Source organism: Jaculus jaculus, chromosome 19, assembly GCF_020740685.1.
Source record: "Jaculus jaculus isolate mJacJac1 chromosome 19, mJacJac1.mat.Y.cur, whole genome shotgun sequence".
In the NCBI taxonomy this organism is placed as follows: domain Eukaryota; kingdom Metazoa; phylum Chordata; class Mammalia; order Rodentia; family Dipodidae; genus Jaculus; species Jaculus jaculus.
The window spans coordinates 27017337-27044588 of NC_059120.1; the positions used below are offsets into that span (position 1 = coordinate 27017337).

Sequence of the window (27252 nt, forward strand, 5' to 3'; positions counted from 1 at the left end):
CATAAGCCTTCAGGGTATAATGGAGAAGAATTTCAATCCAGAGGCTTAGTAGGTATTTTCAACAAAACCATAGAAGAAAATATTCCCTAAATTGGGAAAGGAATGCCAATGCAGATACAGGAGGCTTTTAGAACACCAAGCAGACAAAATCTGGAAAGAACCTCTCCTTGCCATGTTATAATTAAACTATTAAACATGCAAACCAAAGAAAATATATTGAAAGCAGTTAGAATGAAAAAGCAAGTCACCTAAAAATGCAAGCTCATAAGAATAACTGCAGATTACTCAACCGAAATTTTAAAAGCCAAAAGGGCTTAAAAATGATATATTCCAAGTTCTGAAAGGTAACAACTGTCAACGAAGATTACTTTATCCTGCAAAGCTATCTATCCAAATTGATGGAGAAATAAGCACATCCTACAACAAAACATGCTAAAGGAATTTATGACAACTAAATCAGCTCTATATAAAATACTTGAAGGAATCCTGCATACTGAAAAGAAAGCAAAATACAAACAGGAGGAAACATGAAAAAATAAACTATACTCAAATAACAGTTTTTAAAAAGGCATGAAAAGGGAAAATAGGAAACACTACAAAATAAGAATTTTGAGAAAAATAAGTACATATCATTCAATAATAACTCTTAATATCAATGGCCTCAATGCCCCAACCAAAAGACATGGGTTTACAGACTGGATTAAACAGCAGGATCCTTCCATTTGTTGCCTTCAGGAAACTCGTATCTCAAAACAAGATAAGACCTTGCCTTAGGGTGAAAGCATGAAACATGGTCCTTCAAGCCAATGGGCCTAGGAAACAAGCAAAGGTTGCAATCCTAAATATCTGACAGGATAGACTTCAAACCAACACTAGTGAAGAAAGATAAAGATATCATTTAATCTGATTAGAGAAACATTCCAACAGGAGGACATTACAATCCTAAACATATATGCACCTAACATGGGGGATCCAAATTTCATCAAACACACACCATTAGACTTAAAGTCACAGATAACACCAAATACAATTGTAGTGGGAGACTTCAATACCCTGCTCTCAATTGAGAGTCATCCCAGCAAAAAACAAACAGAGAAACATCTGGATTAAATGATGTCATGGAACAAATGGACCTAACAGATATCTATAAAACTTTCCATCCAAATGCTGCAGAATATACATTTTTCTCAGCATCACATGGAACATTATCCAAAACAGACCATATATTCGGACACAAAGAAAATATCAACAAATACAGGAAAATTGAAATAATCCCTGGTACTCTATCTGACCACAATGGTATTAAACTGCAAATCTGCAACAAAAAAACTATAGAGCATACAGAAATTCATGGAGACTAAACAGTACACTATTGAATGATGGATGGGTCATTGAAAAAATAAAAAAAATCAATAAATTCATAGAATCAAATGATGAAGAGAATACAACATACTAAACCTTTGGCACACAATAAAAGTGTTCCTAAGAGGGAAATCTATAGCTCTAAGTGCCGATATTAAGAAACTAGAGGCCGGGTGTGGTAGCACATGCCTTTGATCCCATCACTCTGGAGGCAGAGGTTGGAGGATCACCATGAGTTTGATGCCACCTTGAGACTACATAATGAATTCCAAGTCAGCCTGGGTTAGAGTGAAACTGTTACCTCAAAAACAAACAAACAAAAAAAAAAACCTAGAGAGTTCACAAGTGAACAACTTAATGCTTCACCTTAAAGCCTTGGAAAAACAAGAACAAGGCAAAGCAAAAATAAGTAGGTAGGAAGAAATAATAAAGATTAGGGCAGAAATTAATGAAATAGAAACTGAGAAATGATCCAAAAAAATCAATGAAACAAAGTTGATTCTTTGAAAGGATAAACAAGATTGATAAACCCTTAGCAAATCTGACCAGAAGAAAGTATGAAGAGACAAAACTTAAAAAAAAAAAATTAGAGATTAAAAAGGCACCATTATAACAGACACTAAAAAAATTGAGAAAATCATAAGGACTTTAAGAATATACATACTTTAAGAATACATATGCCTCTAAGTTTGAAAATCTGAAAGAAATGCATGATTTCCTTGGATCATATGACATACCAAAATCATACAAATACAAATCATACATCATAGAAATGGGCTGAAAGACAAAACTCACATGATCATCTCAATAGATGCAGTAAAGGCATTTGACAAAATCCAATGTCCCTTATCATAAAAGTGTTACAGAAACTGGTAATAGAAGGAACATATCTCTACATAAAAAAGTTATTATAAAAAATCTACAGCCAACATAATTATGAATGGGGAAAAACCTGAAGCTTTTCCACTAAATTCAGTAACACGACAAGGGTGTCCACTGTCCCCACATTTATTTAACATAGTACTGGAAGTCTAAGTCATACAAGAAACACTCATAAATGGGATACAAATTGAAAAGGAAGAGATCAAATTATCATTATTTGCAGATGATATGATTCTATACATAAAGGAACCTAAAGACTCTATCAGCAACCTGTTAGTGCTGATAAACACTTTTAGCAATGTAGCAGGATACAAGATAAATACACAGAAATCAGTAGCCTTCCAATGTACCAACAACAAACGTGTGGAGGATGAAATCAGGGAATCTATCACACTCACAATTGCCTCAAAAAATAAATAAAGTACCTTGGAATAAACTTTAACAAGGAAGTGAAGGATCTCTACAATGAGAACTTTAAAACACTCAAATAAGAAATTGCCTAAGACACTACGAAATGGAAAGGCATTCCATGTTCTTGGATTGGAATAATCAATATTGTGAAAATGTCAATCTTACCAAAAGCAATCTACACATTTAATGCAATCCCCATTAGAATTTCAATGGCATTCTTCACAGAAATAGAAAAAAATTCTAAAATTCATTTGGAAGCACAAAAAAACCCTCAAAAAGCCAAAAAATTTTGTGCAACAAAAATAAGGCTTGTGGTATAACCACACCTGATTTTTAAGCTATATTACAAAGCCATAATAACAAAAACAGCATGGTACTGGCACATTGACACACATGTACATCAATACAAAAGAATGGACCCAGATGTTAATCCAGGTAGCCACAGCCATCTTGTTTTTGGCAAAAATGCCAAAAATATTCATTGGAGAAAAGATAAACTCTTCAACAAGTGGTTCTGGGAAAACTGTGTATCTACATGTAGAAGGATGAAAATAGTTCTTTGTCTCTCTCCTTGCATAAGAATCAAATCCAAGTTGATCAGGGACGCTAGTATCAGACCTGAAACTGAAGTTGCTAGAAGAAAAGGTAGGAGAAACTCTTCAACATATTGGCATAGGCATTGACTTTCTGAATATAACCCCAATTGCTCAGGAAATAAAACCACTATTCAACCACTGGGATCTCATGAAATTGCAAAGCTTTTGTATATCAAAGAACACTGTGAATGGAGCAAAGAACCAACCTACAGTATGGGAGAAAATCTTCACCAGCTACACATCTGACAGAGAATTAATATCCAGAATATACAAAGAACTCCAAAAACAGAGCAATAAGAAATAAAACAACCCAATTTAAAAAAATGGGCTAAAGAACTAAATAGAGAGTTCTCACCACAATAAATACAGATGGCATTAAAACATCTAAAAAAGTGTTCCACATCCTTAGCTATCAGGGAAATGCAAATTCAAACTACTTTGAGATTCCATCCTGCCAGAACGGCTATCATCAAGAAAACAAATGACAATAAATGTTGGCGAGGAAAAAGGGGAACCCTTCTATATTGTTGGTGGGAATGTAGTCTGGTACAGACATGTGGAAAGCAGTGTGGAGGTTCTTGAGACAGCTAAAAATGGATTTACCATGTAAGTCAGCTATAGCACTCTTAGGCATATATCCTAATGACTCTTCTCACTACTTTGGAGATACTTACAGAATCATGTTTCTTTCTGCTCTATTCACAATAGCTAGGAAATAGAACCTTCCTAGATGTTCCTCCACAGCTGAATGAATAGTAAAGATGTGGTACATTTACAAAAGGGATTTCTAGTCAGCAGTAAAGAAAAATGAAATTTGCAGGGAAATGGATGGATTTGGAAAGGATTTTACTAAGTGAGGTAACCCAGGTCCAGAAAGCCAAACATCACATGATCTTTCACATAAGTGGATCCTAGCTACAAGTATATAGACTTGTGTGTGATCTGGAACCAAAATTCAGTAGCAGAGGCCAGTAAGATATAAAAAGGCTATAAGGGAAGGAGGAGAGGGAAGGACTTAGGGGATGATATTGTATATATGTAAGTAGAAGAACAGATCACAGGAAGCAGAAAGGCCTAAGTGATGCCAGAGGAAGAGACTGAGTAAAAGCAGGGTGGGGGGGGGTCAATCAAAACTCAAGCTATTCTGAATAGGACGTATGAAAACCCACTTTTTAAAATAATGGCACATCCAGAAGCCATAGATTCTTACTAGAAAATTTTCAGTGCCAGGGATGGGATACCTTCCAGTGAGTTATTGGCCAAGGAGGTCCCTATTGCCTCCAAACATTACAGACTATTGCCAAGGCCCTTGGTTTCCCTTTAGAAACAGATGGTAAGATGCTATTGCTGAAGACGTCACATGGCTGAATAGCAAAGTCACTGAGAAATCAAGTTGGTGCTGAACAGAAAACCTTCTCTATGTAGACCAGCCCACTGAAAGCTGGGAAAAGCTGCACTGTGTGCAGCCCTGTGGGAGACAGAAGTCATCAGTGGTGGAAACAGTGGACCCTGGAAGCCTTAAGTTTGGCCAAACAGGCCAAACGACCAAACGAGTGCAATAGTGACATGTATGCTCTGGAGGAAACCAATTGTTCTTTAATTGGATTGAAGGCCTGCTCTATGGGAGGGAATACATGCCTGGTATTGAAAATCTAATCAAAAGCCTATGGCAGGGGAGATCATGAGACCTAGGAGTATAAAGCCTACTCTTACAGATAGAGAATAGGTGGGCCAGGGTCTGCAGCCACTGCGAACAAACTCCAGATGCATGTGCCACCTTGAGCATATGGCCTACATGGTTCCTGGGTAATTGAACCTGGTTCATTTGGCTTTGTAGGCAAGCACCTTAACTATTAGGACATCACTCCAGCCCCAATATCTGTATTTTTACAAGTGACATATGGAGATGGCTGGTACATAGAAGCGCTCCAGAGTGAACACTAAAAGACATGGATTTGAATTCTTCTCTATTAATTAGTAACTGCAAAGTTTAGGGGAGTCATTTATTATCTCTGATACGCAGTTTCTCTTTCTATAAAATTGGAGCAATAAAAATATCTGCTTTAAAAAAATGTCTGCTCTTGTCTGGATAAATGTATATACTATTCTCACCAAACTGCCCTGAAAGCACTATGCTTAATGTTCATATTCATATATTAATGCTACTTTCACTTCTGGTTAGAGAAGCTTCTATTTTCAGATGGCGATGACCACGGAGATAACCCAAAAGGAAACATAGTGCTGAAAAGAAGGACTGGGGGAGTGTCCGGCACTGATACATGTCTATCAAACCCTGCAAGGCTCAGGGTCCATTGTAGAAGAGGCAGCAGAAAGAATGTAAGAGCCAAAGAAGGGTACCACTCCTTATGATGCAACTGTCTAGACAGAAATTGGCTTCAATATCCATGACCGCACAGTGCCTAGCACTACGTACACAAGGCCCTCATAATAAGAGAAAAGAAATGACGACATCAAATTAAAAGAGAGACTATGGAGAGAGGGAGGGGATATGAGGGAGAGTGGAGTTGTGAAGGGAAAGTGGGCAGGGGAGGGAAATATCATGGTTTATTGTCTGCAAGTACAGAAGTTGTCAATAAAAAAAAGGCAAAAAAAGTTTTAAAATAAAAAAGTTTTTTCTCTTTGAGTCAGTAGTCTAACAAGGATTAGAAAAGACAAACCTTCAAATTTTAGTTTTATGAAAATAGTGCTTGAATACTTAGATGTTTAAATTCCTAGAGGTAAAATAAATATATTTTGCCTTATTTTGCTCTAGTAAACTGTTCAGAAGATCAAACCGTTAAAGTCAACATAAAATTTAATATTAAAAATTATTTTATGTAAGACCAACTACTTGAGAATGAAAAACTAATGTTCAAATTTCCAGATAATCAAACAGAAGTTAAACCAAGAACATAAAATGTTTCAACTGATATTTTATTTAAAAATAAACCATTATTGCACTGGAAATGATAGCATTTCATAGACATTATACATTGCAAACTATATGAAGTGTCATAGCATCTGGACAACTTAAAGGTAATTCAAATCTGTAAAATAATTATTTCTGCCGGTAATAATTTCCCTTCTAGGTCCACAGTATAATGCAATCTGAAGCAAAAATAAGAATATTTTACTTTAATCCTATGGTGGAGGGGCTAGTAAGTGTAAATCAAAAAATGTAATAATTTTCCTTTGCAAACATTCTCGTATCTTTCAAATCAGACAGAGGCTTAAGCACACCAATGCTCTGTAGTCTAGGTTAGAAGTAAAAACATTTAAAATGCAGCATGAACTCAAGATTATATTGGTCAATATACCCAAGACAGAAGAAATTTTTGTTTTATTAAATTTCTCATTGGGAGAAAAATGTATTAATTCAGAAATAGTTACACTAATAGATGGTTTCATCTTCCTGAGTACAAGGAAGATTAAAAAGAAAATTGTGCATGCTAGTGTTTGTACATATATACATTCTGGCACACACAAACTCATATTCATGCATACTTATCATGTAAAGATGACTTGAGGGAAAAGAATCCTTGGAAAATCTGCCACATTAGTTTGGCACTGGGTGGGGACAGGGAGACTGTGAAAGTTTCCAGTCTGGCTCACAATATGGACAAGTGCAGCTAGTGTCACATTTAAGCATCAAGACAACAACTTGAGATTTACAGGTCCTGTTACTCGAGGCAGAGATCTGAGGCTATCTCATTCTTCCCATTTTGCAGGACAGAAAATGAAGAATCGTGCAGGTGGTTGAACTGTGATGGACTGAGTGCAAACCAAGTCCTCCCCCTTCCAGGAGTCAGCATTCAGCAGGGCTCTGGAACCGGGAATCAGTGACAGGAAGGTGTGGCAAATGGAAAGTCACTGCAGTTCCATCCACTCCTTTCTGGTTTTCCACCCAAGGAGGACACTCTTTGCGTGTAAAGACATGGTTATAAACACACTTAATTCAGAGGATGCATGTAGGTGAGGAGGGCAGCAATGAAATGCAGTGCGTGTCATTAAAGCATGCCTTTCCAATACTGACAACATACTGTGCAAAGAAAAAAAAAGTTGAAGCATTTTCAATAGCTGACTGCAGAAACAAAAGGGCATATCTGGAAAAAATGGGCAGACTTTAATAAATTTTGCTATCTCCACCCACATGGAATCTTTAGCTGCTATTTAAAATAATTTTGAAACTTAGTAAGAATGTGAGTAGATGGTTCTAACAGTAAAAGAAAGCAAATATAAAATTGCATATGGCCAAAACTACTTAGGGGCATGGAAAGATGGCTTAACAGTTAAGGTTCTTCCCATGAAGCCTAAGGAACCAGGTTCAATCATGCAGTACCCACGCCAGCTAGATGCATAAGGTGGTGCTTAAATCTGAAGTTCATTTGCCATGGCTAGAGGCTCTAGTGTGGCCATTTCCTACCCACCCCATCTATCTGTCTGTCTCTTTCTCTCTCAAATAAATAAAAATAAATTTAAAATATTAAAAACAACTAAGGGGGCTGGAGAGATGGCTTAGTGGTTAAGCGCTTGCCTGTGAAGCCTAAGGACCCTGGTTCGAGGCTCAATTCCCCAGGACCCACATTAGCCAGATGCACAAGGGGGCGCACGCATGTGGAATTCATCTGCAGTGGCTGGAGGCCCTGGCGCACCCATTCTCTCTCTCTCTCTCTCTCTCTCTCTCTCTGCCTCTTTCTCTGTCTGTTACTCTCAAATAAATAAATAAAAATAAACCAAAAAAAATTTAAGAAAAATAAAAACAACTTAGGAACTATTACAGGCTGGTGCAAGGGGGGGGGTAACTCTATTTGGGGTAATTCTTCCCTCTCCTCCTCTCTCCCTACCTTTCTCCCTCTCTCTTTCTTTCTTTCTTTTTCTGTTTCTTTCTTCCTTTCTTAATGTCTTTCCTTCTCAGTATGCTTTAAATGTTTCATGATGATCATACAAAGTAATTTAAAAATTAGAGCAGATAAATCAAAAGAATTTTAATAAAAGTTCATGAAAATAAATGAGCATTTTATTGTGAAAAGTGTCATGTTTCATACCTTGGGATCTGTGGAAGGAAATGAATATTTTTCTGTTTTGAATTAGAAAGGATTTCAGGACTTATGCTGCTGTTGTTTTAGTTTTAGTTTTAGTTTTTTCCTCAAAGGTTTCAAGCCACCATGGATCAAGGAGTCACATGAAGGTAATAAATTCCCAAGAGATGTTGGGGTTCCCACTGCTTGTTCTCAGTTTTCCACTGACTGTTACCAAGTTAGCTGAAATTCCATCTTCTTTAATTCTCTGATGTTAATTTCTAATTACAGATAGCATTATCTAAGAAACAGCCCCTGTGAATTTATTAATTCCAGATCAGCTTCATAAAGAACTCAAGCCACATTAGGTAACTCTGAAGTTTTGCTGTATATTCAGACAAAATGAATATATAATTCATTCATTTCATTTTAAAAAGAGACATGAAGAAAGTATAAAAAATCAGAAGAAGGAGTTTATTAAATCCATGTATCTGATAGCAGTAACTAAAATGACAACATGATAATATTAACTAACACGTAGATGGAATGTCCAAGAGAAGACCCTCTGCATTTTCTTGATATCATACACAGCAAAGCAAGTTTATGAACAATTTCTCTGTTGTGATATTTTTTTTTTGCAAACTATCCTTTAAAGACTAACCGTGCGCAAGTTCAATGAAGAATCAGCTAATTTTCATAAGGGCTAAGTGATTTCTACAAGGTCAGAGAGTAAATGATCAGACACAGACAGCAAAAACATTCCTTGGCTGTCACCTATCTTAGAATAGTTATTTTAATAAAATAGCAGAAAATATCTATTTCTTTTTATTATTTTCACATGTCTCGCTTATTATATATAATATTTCAAAATTCTTAACATGAAGACATAGACAATTTTTAATATTACTCATAGAATTTCACAGCGACTGAAATAACTAGATGAGTTAAATCCTGGGAATGATGAACAAGTTGAAGACTGGAGAATGGAGGTTCTTTAGAGAAATAAAAGTGGTGATGGGGAACGAACATAGAGTGGATGGGAAAAAAATGTTGGGAAGGGGAAGTGCTGTTAGGCCTTCATCCATGATTGCTATCTGAATAAATCATGCCCAGAGTTGACATGTAATTTTCTGAATGTCCCCTGAGAAGTGGCCCTCAGGGCTTAATTATTGATGAAGAGATATTTCTTCAAAGTGGCCCAGTCAAGAGTGCCTCAAGGGGACATTCATAAGCACTCATAATATCAATTTCCAAGCACCTGGGAGGTAGGGACACAGATTGTTGCTTTAATTATTATGGTAGAGGTAGAGAAGAATGCCTTACCAAGCTAAAATCCTCCAATAAAATTATTACAATTCATATGAAAAGTTTGAGTTTGATCTCCAAACTACTCCATCCTGGGAGCTAAAACAGTTATTTAAAAATAAATTATACTTAGAAGTCTACATTGTTTTTCTTGGTATACATGTATTTGCTTAGAAAGATAAGTTTTCTATATTTGGTACAAAAATATATCTGGGATTCTGTGAATTGTAGGGGTATTTTAAAATAAAATTTTAATGCCAAATAACTTTTAAATTTCAATAAAAATGCCCCCCAATTATCTGTATTTATCCATAAGACCTGATCTAGTATTAAAAACACTGAATAATCAATCTTTATGCATGTTACAATTTTAGAAAAATTGAAGGGGCAGGCCTGGATTGAAGCTTTTTTCCCCTGTTTAATATATGAGGCTAGTTCTATGTAAACAAAGTCAGTTTCATTTACTCCTTTTGTATTCCCTGAAGCTTACACTAGAGGGCTGGAAATACAATTGGTATATAAATATATCTTAAATAGCAATAATGAGACTTCTTAATTTACCCCAAATTTCAGAAACACCTCCACCCCACTGAAAAAAAATCACATCTGATAGTTCTTTAATAAGTATCTGAAGCATTTATGTATCTATAATGATTATTTCTGGTAGTTTTTTTTTAATTTAATTAATTTTCCCCTCCCTCACAAATTCTAGATTTTATTTCTGCATCTATTTGCTTAAAAAGAAAATAAGTTGCCATCATTTCTAGGTAATTTTTGTAGTCTAAGTAATTCTACCCAGTTCACATTTTTAAAACACAGAAAATGAGGAAGTCAGAAAGTATGGCAATTTAAAAAGCATGCATTTTTGTGTGACAGATGTATATTTTATGTAAATGGCTTCAATTAATCTTTATATCTCTTATGTATGAAATAAATAAGCTTAAATACAATCTACAGATTAAAAAATGACAAGCCAGGAAAAATAAAATAATTACACAATAAACAAAATAAACTAGAGCAAGGATGTGAACACAGATATGTTTTAATCTAAGTTTTTCTTCAAATATTAGCCATGGTGCTGGGAAGATGGCTTAAGGTCCAAGCACTTATCCCACATATATCTGGGCCTGAGAAGGCCTTAATTTGATATACAGTATGCACATAAAGAGCTGAGCAGGGTCATACAACATTTAACTCTAGTCCTGTGGGGAGTGAGGATAGTAGCAGAATCTCTGTAGTTCACTGGACAGTCTGACCAAATAAAAGGCAGCTCTGGGTTTAGTGAGAACCTCTGTCTCAAGGAAACAATGTCGAAGAGCACTGGGGAGGATACCCAGTATTCTACTCAACCCTCCTCACGTGTCACACAGGGTGGAAACGTCTGTACACACACATATAAAATTTATATGCCATACTACACATATTATGCAATACACCCCTCCACACTTACTCCAAAAAGTCATGGCTCAAATATTAACTGTTATTTACAATTGTAAATAAGTGCATCCTAACTTTTTTCTTGGTTCCTAACACCAGTAACCAGATAAACTATACTAAACTACCCAAGATAAAAATTGTTTGTTGGGTTAATACATACATGTAATATCTTTTAGCATAATATTTTAAACAACAATGAAAGCAGTAATATAGGGGCTGGAGAGATGGTTCAAGGGTTAAAGTTGCCTCCTTGTAATGCCTGATGGCCCAGGTTTGATTCCTTAGTACCCATGTAAAGCCAGATGCACAAAATGGCACATGCAACTGGAGTTTGTTTACAGTGGTAGGAGGTCTTGGTGTGTGGACATTCTCATTCTCTCCTCACCCTACCTTTCTCTCTCTACATTGTTCTTTGTCATAAATAAGTAAATAAGATACTTAAAAAAGAAAGCAGTAATAGTTAAAAAAAAAAAAACTACAAGAGCAAGGCACACTTTAATCCCAGCACTCTGGAGGCAGAGGTAGGAGCACTGCTGTGAGTTGGAGGCCACCCTAAGGTTCCATAGTGAATTCCACGTCAGCCTGGGCTAGAGTGAGACCCTACCTCAAAAAAAACCAAACTAACCCCCCACCAAAAAAAACACAAGAAACACATAAATCTTTTTTTGTTCATTTTTTATTTATTTATTTGAGAGCGACAGACATAGAGAGAAAGACAGATAGAGGGAGAGAGAGAGAATGGGCGCGCCAGGGCTTCCAGCCTCTGCAAACGAACTCCAGACGCGTGCGCCCCCTTGTGCATCTGGCTAACGTGGGACCTGGGGAACCGAGCCTCAAACCGGGGTCCTTAGGCTTCACAGGCAAGCGCTTAACCGCTAAGCCATCTCTCCAGCCCATGAAACACATAAATCTTTTTAAAGTAGTCTCAGTAGTTTAACTGGCTCCACAGTAGCTTAACACTTCCTACAAAATTCTACATCCTAAAAGGCAGACCAAATGGTTGAACCTTCACCAGGCCCTTAGAGAGAACACCAGAGGCACACGACACCAGAGAGGGTAGATGAAGACTGACCTTAATCTTCTACAGCTTCTCTCCCTCTCTCTTTCAGTCTCTCTCTTCTCTCTAACTCTTTTATATTAGTTATCTTTTTCTTCCTTCTCTTAGTGGGCACTGACCTGTAACTCTCAGTACCATTTCATCCACAATGAGCTTTTGATCAGAGAGACTTACAAGGTTTCCTAAAAGAAAGACAGATTTCTGTCAGAGTACTTGATGACCCACCAAAAGTTAGTGGTAAGACCCTACTGCTGAAGACACCATATGCAGCTGACACATAAAATGGAATGGCATAGCTGGAAGCTGGAAGAGAGTCAGTCCCCAGACAGTCAGCGAGTCTAGTGCCAGAAGGTCCTACATGGGCGACTGGGAGAAAATGACCATTATCTGTCAAAGTAACTCATGTTCTAACCTACTTAGCAGCAAATAACCTGTTGTGATGCTCACACAAGTACAATAGTGGCACACTGCTCTTGATTTGGAATGGGACCCATACCTGGAGCTGGGAAACAAGTCAGAACCATATCCAAACCTGAGCTTGCTCTCTATTATCAAGCTACCAACAATCGTGGGCTACAAGCAGGCCTACACCTATTAAATTCTCTATTAAAAAATAAGGATTATCCCATTTGTCTGGTGCTAACTTTACTCTCTGTTGGATAATCTGCTTCCCTTTTTTCAGATAGATGCAGATCCTAAGGAGAGAACCAGCCCATCATACCTCAAAAGGGCCCCAGTTGAAATTAGGAATAATTGGCGAAACAAGCAAGGGTGATGTTCTCTTGGTGAACCGTGTACCAGCACAAGGGTGAAGGAGATCGACACAGAGAACAATCAACTCCTATCATATCAGACATCCAGAGACCCAGAGGCCCCCAACACCTCATCACTGAAGCAGACAAAAAATGAACCCAACATGGATCAGGGAAATTTTGTGGAAGAGGGGGTGGAGAGAATGTCAGAGCCACATGTTGTGTCATGATATGCAGAGACATTTCTCCTACCCATAACTGTGGGCTAACTCCACAATGCATGACCCATATTCCTCAACAAGGAGGGGCCGGGGGAGGGGGTGGTACATGGATGAGCCTAACAATGGTACCAACTTGACTGTATTCACTGAGTATAAAACTAATTAGTAAAAAAAATAATAATAATAAATTAAATTAAAAAAACACTTTCTATCTTTATATGGAAGATGAATATATTCAAAACGTAATTATGTCATAATGGAATATAAAACTCTTATAAAAATAAATACATTTGCATATACATTGATTATAAATACATTTACAATCAATAGTGCCATGTTATACATGCTTAATTAATGTAGAAAATAATGACCTGAAAATTTCTTTTCAGTGTTAAGAAGTAGTCTTGGTTACATATTTGTTATAGTGTTTATGTTGCTAAGAAGACTAAATCAGCCAATTGTTCTTTTCCGTCTCCTCTTTAATTATATTAAGGCTTGGAATATATCAAATGTCCTGTCATTTCTTCTTTGTCATGATATTTTATCACTCTTTTCTTCAGTCTCAGTATCTTTTCAAGCTAGAGTTTCAACCTCTGTGACTTGAGTCACACTAGAAATAGTCCAGGATGATTAGAAATATTTACTTTATTTTCATCCCTTGATATTGTTATCTGTTTATATAGAGTTTTGTCAAAATGATTCTCTAGACAGCTAGAGAAATATAGGATTGTTTAAACAACATCTAATTATCTCAGTATTCTTATTAATTCCTTACCATTAATTCTCCCCTTTTGAAACAGATTTTCCCTAAAGAATGTATGAAAGGAGACAACTGAATTCTAGTACATGTTACATTTAGGTAATTAGTCAACAATGTCCCATATCATTAGGAGTAAGCAGATCTAATCTAAGTATGTCCCTAGTGATAGACTCATCATTAGTCATTAATATTATAGTTTTTTAATTAAACTAAAACTAATCTTCTGAATACATATACAAGAAACAATTAAAATCCATATTTCAATACATATGAACACATTCAGCTACAAAATCACTATTTGAATAGATAGATAGAAAGATAGGTAGATGATAGATAGATGACAGATAGATAGATGATAGATAGATAACTTAATTCCACAGGGAATCTTACACAGTATAAAATATTGAAAACTAACTATGGATCACAGAACAGCTAAAACTTGGGGTAAAGGATAAATATGTTCAATGTCTAAAACTCAAAAAAAAAAGTTTAAAGCTAGGTGTGGTGGTGCACACCTTTAATCTCCACACGTGGAAGGCAGAGGTAGGAGGATTACCATGAGTTTGAGGCCACCCCGAGAAGATATAGTGAATTCCAGGTCAGCTTGAGATACAGTGAGACCCTACCTCAAAAGAAAAAAAAAAAGTTTAAAAACATAAAAAGCATTAAAACAATGAATTAAGATTGTATTTCCACAAGCTTTCTGGTGCTTAGTCAATGAAAATAAGGAAAGAAGAAACTATAATATACTCAGTGGAAAATATCTCAATTTAAGTAAATAATTAACCCTCGATTTCTACAAATTTGAAACCTTATTCTCTCCCTTCACACTTTATCTCCAGGGGCAAAAGGCAATTTGTATCAAGGGTTATCTGGATACGTTTGTTTTCCTTGTAAATCTGGAGTCCATATTTTCACCTTTTTCAAAACACCACTTTCCTTTGTTTTCCAAAAGTCACTATTTTTTAATCTTGATTTCTTAAGTAACAAATAAAGAAAATTCTCAATTGCCTTCTCAAAGGAGTATATTTCATTTGCATAGTAGCAGTAGTCCATAAGCTATTTCTATTTGACTCAAAATGAATTCAATTTCTTGGATGCTGGGTGAGAATTCTTTTCTTATTCAGGGTAAATTCACTAAACAAAAATTCAAGCAATGGACTTCAGCTGTAATTGTGGGACAGGAAGTAGAGACAGCCAACAATTTAGTTTGCCTGTAAATAGCAAAAATAACAGCATTCCAATAGTTACAGGCTTTAAATGGGTACTTGCATGTTCTAATTTCCTTTATTCTTATAAATGGAGAGGAACAACATATTTAAAGTAAACTCCTAAAAATCATTCTTACTTGTTTTGAAATGTGCAGATATGGCAACATATTGGCTAGCAACTCAATCTAAATGAAGGACTAGGCAATTACTGCTGAGCTCAGGGATAGTGACCAGTTCCCAATATTCACTGATGTTGAAATTTCTCAGGAGCATTTATAGTCAAAAGTCGTCCTTTCAAAAATTTCGAATGTATCCAAAACTAACCCTGTAATGTAAAATAACTTTTAAAAACTTTTTAGCTACTGTTAATGAGCATTGTGGAGTCTAAGTACCTAAAAATCACTGGTGGGGATTTTCCCAAGATTCAGGTATTTTTCATCTTTTGTTTGTTTGCCCTTCTTCCTGGCAAAAAGCTATCAGTGTATGACCATCTGTTGATTGTCCTTAACAACAGATCATTCAGCCTAGAGAAGCTAGGTAGCTTGCAGGCAATCACACAGCTAAGGAATAGTGGCCTTCATCCCAATGCCAGAAGCTGGATCTTGTGAACCACACTAGTGCACCTGACATAAAACACTTCTCATACCATTTTTATACTGACAATTTTTTTTAAATGGTTATATGAGAGAGGTCTTATTAGTGAGTCATACATTTTTTTTTTTTCCTGTATCTATCTTTCAACCCAGAGGTATTCCAGCTGCAGAGGTTAATGACCTGATTCACTATGTTCCCAACTCTTCAAACCTGATGTGATGTTAGATGGGGGCTGGAAATCAGAAGTAAGCAACACAAGGCCATTTTGTATACTTCAGTAACTTTCATCCACAGAAACAAAGATATTTGCAGGCTGCATAGGAACCTTGAGGTATTGTAGGGTCCACACAGAGGAAAATAAATCACTTTTCAGTGGGCTCACCTTCTATTCTTTTCACAGACATCAAGTGCTTTATCAATGTATTCATTCATTATCTATTTCATACTTAAAAAATAAGTTACTTGTTTTTCCATGTATTTGAAGGTAGGACAATGATCATGATCAGATCAATCTCTTTAAAATGGTTTTAATGAATGGGTTCAAGAAAGCACCTGATAATAAACTCAGCCTTCATAATGTATTCTGAGTCTTCTACACAGCAATGAACTTTGAGAAATCAATAGGATTAACTGAGACATCTACGCTTGAGTGTGTTCCCCTGGACTTAATGACTTTTCCTCACTGCATTATATTTTAATGATTAATTTCATGCTTTTCCATGGCATATTTTAGCTCATGAAGCATATGTATTTGAGGGAAAAGCATTGTGTGTGAGAAAAGATATTACTGATTAAAGTGTGTCATACATACGAACAACTTAGCAGGTGAGGAATTGAATGTCACCAATTCCAGAAAATTAGTGATATAAGGAAGACTGGCCACAGAGATTAAGGTTATATGGAGGAGTTGAATAGTACTGGTTGGTTTAGGCTTCTTACGTGTTCTTGGGTAAAACATGTAATAAGAAGTTGGACATTTAATGTTTTACTGGCATCACTTTACCCAAGAGAAAGTGTATAAGAACTGATTTCCAAGACCATATTGCAGGAGAAATCTCAAGAAAAAAAAATCAATTCATCTTATTGTGAAATTAAATGGCCATCAATTCTCTGACATTGTGATTTCTAACGTCAGCAAAGCCTAATGCTATCGGAATTTATTTTGATTTTTGATTTGGTTTAACAATAACAATAAAGATTTGGTTAAGTCAAAGCCACCACAACAAGACAAGACTAAAGCTTCGATTATATATGGTGTTGTGTACCTTGTACACACATAAATAGTTCACTAAATCAATTCTACTGATCATATTTTAAAAGGAAATTGTGAAGAGAAGTCCAAGTAAATTAGACATGATATATTTTGGCTCTTAATATTAAAATGGGTCTTGTCAAATGAAAGTATGGAATCTGAAAGAAAATTCCACTAAAATCTCCAAGTACAAAGTTTGATTCATGAATGTCAGTGTGGCAAAACAAGTTATCCTGCAAACAGGTGGTTTTAGACTTTTATTCAACCTTTTAAAAGAACCGGGGCAAGAAAAATTGGTGTTCTTTCTAAACACACACACACCACAGCACATATTCTACAGGAGTAATAGATGCAAAGGAAAACATCAAGCAGAAAACTACAAAGCAGTTTGTCGTAAGGGGACACAACTCGCTTTGAGGTAGCATGTCTAAAATCGCATTTATAACCCAGTCCTTCCCAGCAGAGGCTAAGGAGCTAGGCAGAGTTCCAAGGAAGGCTTTCCCATTTCAAGTCGGACTGTATTCACACAAAAGTGGCGTTTGCACAAAAACGAAGTGCAAGAGAGAATCAAAACCTGTAGAGCAGAGACAACGAGTTAATGGGTTTTTGTTTTTTTGTTTTTTTAATTTCCTGAGCCACTGCACTTCTGGCGTTTTCAGTACTTTGTTCCGTTCGTCTCCGTGTAAATTGTCCCTGGGCAGCTGGAGCTGGCGCACCCTTGCAAACAAGGCGAGGTCCCAGGAAAGGTGTCCCCAAGAGGCATGGAGGGGACACCCAGGGAGGTCCAGAGTGACCCGAGGGGAAGAGGGACACTGCTCTGCCGCAGAGTCCACGTTTCTGAATTCAGAAGATTCTGGGTCTCGACCCCTCATGACAGGCGGGACGCGAGGCTTCCCGACAGGCGCGGAGGTGACCCGAGCCCGCCCGGGAGGAAGCCCCGACCCCGCGCCGCCCCGCGCCCCCGCCGCCCCCGCGGGTCCCGGCCCAGGAAACTTCGCGCGTCTCCCGCGGTGGCCCGGGGCGCGGTGTCCACGGAGGCCTCGGGCCACCCTGCACCCGAATGACCCTCCCCCGGCTGCCGGCCACGGTCGGTAGGTACCTCGATGTCCGGCGCGTCCTTGCTCAGCACGGGGGCCATGACAGCGCCTCCGGCCCGGCGACCCGGCGGCGCTGCGGGCAGGCTGCAGGCGGGCTCGGGACACGGCTCGGGACACGGCCCGGGGAGCGCAGCGGACACTGCCCGTGGCCGGGGCGGAGCGCGGGACGCGGCGGAGACCACGCCCCCTGTCGGCGCCGCCCCGCCCCCGAGCCCCGCCCCGCCCCGCCCCGCGCGCCGCGTCCCGGCCGGGCGAGAAGGAGGAGGGCAGGGCCGGGGGCGGCGGGAGTTGTCAGCCCGTCCTGCGTGAGAGCTGGAGCGGGTAACGCAGCCAGCACGTGCCTCCGTTGAGGTTTGGACCGCGCGAAGCCCAGGAGCGGCTCCCGCGTGGCCGAAGGGCGGCAGGAGCTTCCAAACTGTCCAGGCAGGCGGGGAAGCCTCTCCATTCTGCAGCGACCGTGGAGAAAACACCTTCGAGCCCTGACAGCTGTGGTAAGTGCTGTAGGACGCACACCATCAAGGCTGGGTTCATGCAGAAACATTCGTTCAATGCTATTTTTAAAGCATTTTTCTAGGGACTGGGGAGCTACTTGCTGGCAAAGCCTGGCGGCCTCGTTCCTTTTCCTAATATCCACATAAAGCCAGATGTACGAAGTGGCACATGCATCTGAGATTATTTGGAGCCGCAAGATGCCCTGGAGCAGGTATTTGTTCTCTCTCTTTCTAGATTCTAGGACAAAAAAAAAAGGTATCAAAATCCGAGAAAGTTCTAGGTCCAGGCTACTGAAGGGAATGTCTTTATTATATGTGGACACACAGAGAGGGTGGGGGAGTAAGGGATAGCTGTTTTCTCGGGTTTGCTCTTGAGGCCACTGGGAAGCAGGTACTATGGTACTATGTCCTTTCAAAGCATTCTCAGGGCTGGAGAGGCAGCTTAGCGGTCAAGACATTTGCCTGCAAAGCCAAAGGACCAAGGTTCGATTCCCCAGGACCCAAGTAAGCCAGATGTGTACATGTGTCTGGAGTTTGTTTGCAGTGGATGGAGGCCCTGCACGCCCATTCTCTCTCCCTTTCTCCTTGCTTCTTTCTCTCTCTCTCTCAAATAAATAAATAAGCATTCTCAAATTTAGAAATATTCACCTCATCTTGGAGTCCTGTGGGCACCAGACCTTCCTCCTTTTCTCCTTTAGTGAGTTGGTGGTTTCCTGTTCTCTTAGCATACTGGAACTTTCTAGGATTTTGATATATTTTTGTCTTGAATCAAATATTATTATTTTAGGAACCTAGAAGAGAAAAATAAACCTTGGGATCATCCCATTTACTGTCTCCCCAAGCTCTAAGAATTTAGTATCCTAAACAGGTTTTGAATAGTTCTCCATCTTCATGGAGAAATTCATAATATTCCCCCTTCTACTGTTACCTTTCCCAAACCCCAGATTGAGCTTTAAAGTAGCTCACCCCACACATATGCATGGAATAAATCTTTCAGTGACTTGTTTCAGTAACAAACAAAACCCTTGGCCACTTTTGAATATCCTCTGACCCTTTCCTCTCCCAACCTCACTGAGGGCCACTTTTGCCCGGACTCATGTTCTCACCATTACATAACCTTGTCAGCCTCCAGTCTCGCCTCGTTTTGTGCAATACCTCCCACTTAGAACATTTCCCCTCCTGCAAATCTTTAACTTCTTCATCCATCCTCACCACCAAAAATATGACATCTAACCTATCTGTCCTAGCTTATGGCAACCTATATTTCCTTAATAACCTTATTAAACTTTGTTTACTTTTTAATTGAATATGACCTATTGGATATATATCCTCTATTTAGACTGTAAATTCCAAAAAGAGAGGGCACATGCATAATCTAGTTTCTAGTGAACATTCAGTTTGTTGCCTAGGGTTGAAACATAAATGTGGAACGCTTCATGATTGAAAGAACAGAGAGGAGCCTGGAATTTGTTTATGCATGAAACAGTTCACTGTAGAGACTTTAGCTTTAAAACATAGATTATTCTCAGAGTTCTACTTCCTTCTGAAAAGTCACCATGAGAAGTAAATCAGCACATCTGTCAATGGATTTCTAGTAAAAATATCTAAAATTAAATACTTTTTAAGTAGACTGTTCTAATGTTTGGTGAGCCTGCCTATCCCTATACTGTCATTTCCATCTGAAGTAATGCCATCCCTCTAAAGTCATAGTATATAAACTTCTAGGCATACATAATCATACCAAAAATGCATGTATACACATACACATGCTCATATATTGAAAAAGAATATATGCCCTTCTCACACATATAGCCACTTAGTGCATACATCCTTAGGCCAACATATACTTTTGTGTAGAATATGCATGATACTTACAGTATTACATGTTTCTCCAGTTTAATCATACAGGTACATTGCTCTGTCTGCTAACCTGTGGGATATGGGCTATTGTCTCAGATTACAAGCTCATATATATACTATTTGTTAGCAATTAATATTTATGTCTTTATTATTATACAAACTAGTAGATTTTATTATGACATATTTTATACATTTGTATCACATGCTTTGAGCATATCAATTCCCTCATTAGACTCTCTTATCAATATCATTCCCCTCTCATCCTCTTTCTCTTCCCAAATAGATCCTTTTCTACATAGCTTTCCAGGCTGGCCTGGAATTCACTGTGTAGTCTCAGGGTGACCTCAACTGACAGCAATCCTCCTATCTCTGCCTTGCCAGTGCTGGTATTAAAGGCCTATGCCACCACACCCAAATAGATTTTCTATCTTTAAGCTACAGACTACCTGTGAGATGAAATATGTGCTATTTGAGTACATACTCTATTTTCCAAATTTGCTTTCTGTGACTATTTTATTCTAAACCACCACAGAGGAGATATGAATGCAAAACATGTTGCCATTCCAAAGAGTTGAGTTCCAGAAGGGACAGTCAGTAAGCAAATATAAAATTCAAAATTATTTCACCATGCAACTCTGTGGTACAGCTCTATCCCATACTGAACTACTTAATTACGACATTTCATTCTGTTGCTTATATGCCACACCTATGCTTTGTGATTAGTGATTGAATCTAGCAATGCTTTATATTCTAACACCACATTATACATGCTTGTACCTGTAAATAATTCAAGATGTATAAAGCTTATTGCAAATGCATTTATGCCACACTTTTTAAAAGATGTAAATCATGATAGCATTTGTAAGCTGTCCCTCCATCTGGAAACACAGTCAAATATCAGGTGTTCCACATTAATTTTTTTGTAGGCTTTGTTGAGACAACGCATCTCTCAACTTAATCATTTACATTCTATGAATGAATATGATTATTACCATAGTCAGAAGTAAGACTTAGAGTTATCTTTAATTTTACATCTGAAATGTATTCATTATAACAAATGTGGAAACACAATAATAATCCATGTATCATTTTATTTTTATTTCTTCCCAGCCATAGTCTAGAATTAGGCCATTTTTGGTACTCTTTGGAATATAATTTTTCAAAAATTTCAGAGACTTCAACTAAAGATGAGACATATATTTCACTCTGTCTAATATTTACGGCCAACTGATTCCACAGTACCAGAAGAATAATGACTAAATATCAGTTGTATCCATAAATTTCTTGTATTCTTGTTCCAAAAGACCATAAGGCAAATATATCTCACTTTATGAAATAGACTGAGGGTAATTTGCCCAAACTACAAATATGGAAATTTATTCAACAGTCGATTGAATTATTTATTTAATGACTGTTTCACCCATTATGATAGTCAAGTGATACATCAGTGGATAATAAAATCCTTATCTGGTTCTTATAAGCCTTTAGACACTAGTTCAAAGACACAAATTAGCAGTTAGTGAAACTAAACAAATTATCTAACTGAACAGGGTTATTGTGAGAGTCAAATATTGAAACATTTGCAGCAGCATTTTGTAAATTGCAAAGTTCTATGAAACAAGTTGTATAGTACATTTTTTTAATCTACTACTCCAGTGCTCACATTCTGTGAAAAATACATAGGTATATTTTATGGTTAATCTGAATTATCAATTTGGCTGGCTAAAGAAATACCTAGGAAATTATAAAACACACTTCAAGATCTGTTTATGACAGTGTTTCCAGAGATTACTGACATGTAAGTCAACAAATCAAGGAGAGAACTGTCTAAAAGTGGGAAGCACCATCCAGTAGTTTAGAGACCTGGGTGAAACAGAAAAGCAGAAGAAGGAGGAAATGCACTGCAGGGAAGCTCTGTCTTTCTTGAGCAGGTGCTTTCGCTGTTCTTTCTGCCATAATCCTGAACACTACAGATTCCTCATGCTTCCCATACCTATGCTCTGGAGAGCTTCTGGGATATTAGTTTAGGAATAGGCCTACATCTGTATTCTTTCTTGTCCTGCCTCTTAGATTGAGCAGCAGTTTATCTCTCTGACTTAGGAGCCTATAGAGAGGCTTTTAGTTTCAGACTCTAAGGAATTTAATAAATGTCCTTGCAGATATACATACATACATATATATGTGGGGGAGGGGTGTGTGTGTGTGTGTGTGTGTGTGTGTGTTCGTTCCTGTGTGAGCATGGAGTATATTAGCTCTGTTTCTCCAGAGAACCCTAATACACTGGCTATGGTTAAAATACAGTCTGAGTGGGAGTTTTATAGCCTTATCTAACTTGTGCGGGGAAAACATCCTTAGGAATGAAAATTCTCTGAGAGAATTTCCCTTCCTCATTACAGGCCATTTCCTTAGGCTTTTGGCTTCTCTTTCAGAAATTTTCATCATTTTAGCAGCTGGTGTTTGAAATAGTTTCTTTATTTTCTTGCTAGAATTTTACTGTTTCATCATTTCACACTCATCTGTGTCTGAGACTGAGACAGAACCTTGTTGTAAGTGATTTCATTGGTCCCTTTAGTCACTGGTAATGGATGCTGCAATGGGTCCCAACATTTGCAACTATCCCTCAACTTGTTCAATACGAAGATAGTCAATCTTTTCAGCTACAAGAATTGTTGTTGGTTGATGGATCTCTGCTAAATCCTTCGCTGGAAATTATTTCTGGTTAAAGAAAGTCGTCCCACCCAAGATTCATGCCCCCACTGTCAGCAGCAAATATTAAATGACTGATAAGAGGGTATAAAGTCCTGACACTTGCCTCAAATCAAGGCATCTTTAAGGAGCTTTCTCAAGTTTGGAAGACCCCCAGATATTACACAAGATATTTATTATGACTGCAGTGGAGCTCAGTCTCTTCCTGTCTCCTCCTGTCTCATTTCCCAGTTCTTCTGGCCTTCATTCAAACAGTTCTTTCCAATGAAGAAGCTTCTGCCACTCACCTTTCTGTCTTCAAGTCTGCTTCTCTGAGAGTATATGCTATTTTTCCCCATTATATGTTACTTAATCAATCAAATATAATGCATTTAAAATGTGCTTAATTATCCTCAGGAAGGGACATAAAAATTGACATGTAATACAAGATTATCATTTATTTTAATGTTCTCAAATATTTCCATATTTACTCATTCACTCTTATTGTAAATAATTGTGAATTTTATGCATGATAGTCACAGTGAAAAACACTAGAGGCACTGTGGTGAGCAAATTAGATCTGAAGTCTGTGGTCATGTACCTTGCAGATAAGATGGGGGTATGACTATAGGTCAAAAAATTGCTCAAATGTATAATATGTACCATGAATAACAGTCCCAACGAGAAATAGATGCCATAGCACTGGGACTAGAAGTTCACTAAGGAGAAGTTGTAAGGACAATAAACATTGAAAATATCAAAAGGGAGCAATTAGAAATATTTATAGTGCAAGGATAAAACACTTCAAAGGTTCCAAGGCCAGAGTTCTCCTGATAGAAAGGACAGATAATACTCAAGCAACTAAAAAGTATGTTGTCTCTCTCAAGAGATAAAAATGTCATATCATGTTTAGTATGAACTTTGATAAGAAATGGGAAATCTTTTTATATTTTTATTTATTTGCAAACAGAGAGAGAGAAGTAAGACATAATGGTTGCTTTAAATGCACTCCAGATGCATGTACTACTTGGTGCATCTGGCTTTGCATGGATATTGGGGAATCAAACCCTGGTTGTTAGACTTTGCAGCCAAGCACCTTAACTGCCAAGCCATCTCTCCAGCCCTGGGAAATCATTTTTAAAGCAGAAGAAGGACACGATCAATTGTGTGTTGTAGGGACTGGAGAGGTAGCTCAGCAGTTAAGGTGCTTGCCTGCAAAGCCTAAGGACCCATGTTGGATTACCCAGTGCCCATGTAAAGGCAGATGTACAAGGTGTCACATGCATCTGGAATACGTTTGCAGCGGCTGGAGATGGAGACCTTGACATGCCCATTCTCTCTCTCTCTTTCTCTCTCTCTCTACCTCTCTCAACTTTATTAAAATAAAATAAAATAGTGTGGTTTGAAGTCTCACTCTGAATAATTATTCATTTCCAGACTGATGAGCAACATATGTGAAAATTCAAACCAGTGATTTCTGGGTATATAGTCAGTCCTTCCCTCCATATTTCATATTAGGTTAAATCTTACAATTTCTTGAAACGAAAATACTGCTTATGGTTCCTATCATATTGTAAAAATTATGTCAAAAATGTTAATTAATTTATTATAACAGTTAAAAATTAGATTTCTGTGTTTAACTAGAGAATAGAAAAAAAAATTACAACAAAAAATTACCAAGAATTTTTGTGTTCAAAGTAATGAAAAATTAAAAGTTCATAAGACTTTATAAAGAATCCAGGGACGACTTAGCCGTTAAGGCATTTGTCTTGATATCCCATATCATCATTTCATACTTCTGTATTAAGATTTAACAGAAACTAGTGTATATTTTAAACTTCTGTCCCACATACCAGAGAGAGCCATTCAAGGGAAAGGACAATGTCTCATTTATCTTTTAATTAATTAGCAAAGTATGTGTTTGTGTGTGTGTGTCAGATATATGGATAGGCGAGGGCCTTTTGCAACTGTAAACAAACTCCAGATGCATGTATTATTTTGTGCATCTGGCTTTAAGTAGGTAATGGGAAATCAAACCCTGGCCAGTGGGTTTTGTAAGCAAGTGCCATTAATGGCTGAGACATTTCTCCAGCCTTCTCGTTTGTCTTTTAATATTTCAAGACCATTAGGAATCATGTACATAATGCTTCAACTATATGGTTGTTTGAGGGAACAAATGGATCAAAAAACAGTGTAATTGAGTATGCTCCTTATAGCATTAACTCCATTACATTTTTTAATGCTTAAAAATTAAAAATTATGGGCTGGAGAAATTGCTTAGTGCTTAGCGTGCTGGTCTGCAAAGCCAAAGGACCATGTTCGATTCCCCAGGACCCACGTAAACCAGATACACAAGGTGGTACATGTGTCTGGGGTTCATTTGCAGCAGCAGGAGGCCCTGGAATGCTCATTCTCTCTCTCTCTCTCTCTCTCTCTCTCTCTCTCTCTCTCAAATATTACATAAATAAAAAAAATTTTTAAATTGAAATTTATCATAGACATCAAGCTAGTAAATCTTTTTTTTTTAATTTGATTTATTAGTTTTCTTTTCATCAAATACAGGCAGTTTGGTACCATTGTTTAGGCTCATCTATGATCTACCCCCTCCCATTAGACCCTCCTTGTTGATGTAAATGGGTCGTGCATTGTGGAGTTAGTCCCCAGTTATTGGTATGCTAAATGTCTCTGCAAATCATGACACAACATGTGACTCTGACTTCCGCAAAATTTCCCTGAGCCATGTTGGGTTCATTTTTGGTCTGCTTCAGTGCTGAGGTGTTGGAGGCCTCTGAGGCTCTGGCTCTCTGATTTGGTAGGGGTTGAATTTTCTCTGCGTTGGTCTCCTTCCCCTTTGTGCTGGTATCCGGTTCACAGGAAAACATCACCCTTGCTTGTTTATCTGTCTATCAAAAAAGCTAGTAATTCTTAAGATAAGAGCTTACTGTCAAGCAAACTCAATTTTCTTAGTATGGACTTAATAACTCACATAGAAATATTTGATTAAAATATCTATGCAGAGTATATTTTGTATATTTATTAAATATGAAAATATTTATTGTTTCCAACATATTCTATGAATACCATTTCAAACATTCCATGCAGTTCCTTTATTACAAGCATAATCAAAGACTAGAGAGTTGGCTCAGCAGTTAAGGTGCTTCTCCATACCTAACAATCCAAATTTGATACCCCAGTGCCCATGTAAAGCCAAATGCATACAGTGGAATGTGGTACATCTGGATTTTGATTCCAGCAGCTACAGGTCCTTGTGCACCCATTAATTCTCATTCTCTTTCTCCCTCCCTCCCTCCCTCCCTTCCTCTCTCTCTGTCTCTGTCTCTGTCTCTGTCTCTGACTCTGTCTCTCTTTCTCTCTCCTAGACATGATAGTATATGCCTCTAATCCCAGCCGTCAGGAGGCTGAGGTAAGGAGGATTGCTGTGAGTTCAAGGCCAGCCTAAAATTACATAGTGAATTCCAGGTTGAAATCCCCCCAAACATACAAAAAAATAAATCATCAATTTCATTTTTAAATATATTTTTTAATTTTTTTATTTATTTACTTTGAGAGAAATAGGCATAGAGAGAGAAAGAGACAGAGAGAGGGAGAGAATGGGTGAACCAGAGCCTCCAACTGCTGCAAATGAACTCCAGATGCATGTGCCACTTTGTGCATCTGTCTTACATGGGTCCTGAGGGATTGAACCTGTGTGCTTTGGTTTTGTAGACAAGTCCCTTAACCACTAAGCCATCTCTCCAGCCCCAATTTTTTAAATATTTGCATGCAATTTGCCACGATGAAAGAGGAGACTGCTAGTTTGTATCATAGGCCATACTAGCTATCCATAAAGCATCTTAACAATTGTTTAGAATATATACAAGTTAGTGCCATTGCCTGTGGTGGGGTGCATATTCCTTCAACTACTGTTCAAGAAAACTCATAGTAAACTTCGTCATTTATCTTGTTTTAGGTCTGAGTTGAAAAACCTTAACAGAGCTAATTGTTGTTCTTCATGAGTATGTAATCTGTGGGCATGCATATGTTTGAGTCCCTATGTGTGTGTGCATGTGAATATGTAGGTTTGTGAGTACATGTATATGAAGGCTGGAGGTCTCTGTTGGGTGTCTTTGTCAATAGTTATCCATTTAATCTTTTGAGACAGAGTCTACCACTAAACCTGCAACTAGCTAGTTAGCCCCAGGGACCTTCCTATTTCTGCCTCCCCAGCACTGGGATTTAAGGGGAAGGCATCATATCCAGT

At 37.9% G+C, this 27252-nt stretch overlaps 1 protein-coding gene across 2 annotated transcripts in view; it reads right to left on the reverse strand.

The window, feature by feature from the left end:
* Positions 1-27252, reverse strand: part of Dpyd (dihydropyrimidine dehydrogenase) — a 1202971-nt gene that overhangs the window by 1030815 nt on the left and 144904 nt on the right. The window contains exon 1 of one of the 2 annotated variants that reach the window (XM_045137960.1): positions 17958-18052. The exons of the other annotated variant lie outside the window; for it this stretch is intronic. Coding sequence (XP_044993895.1) covers positions 17958-17996 — 39 coding nt within the window. The 5' untranslated portion in view covers positions 17997-18052. Of the gene's footprint in view, positions 1-17957; positions 18053-27252 lie in introns of those variants that run through there. 2 annotated transcript variants of the gene reach the window in all.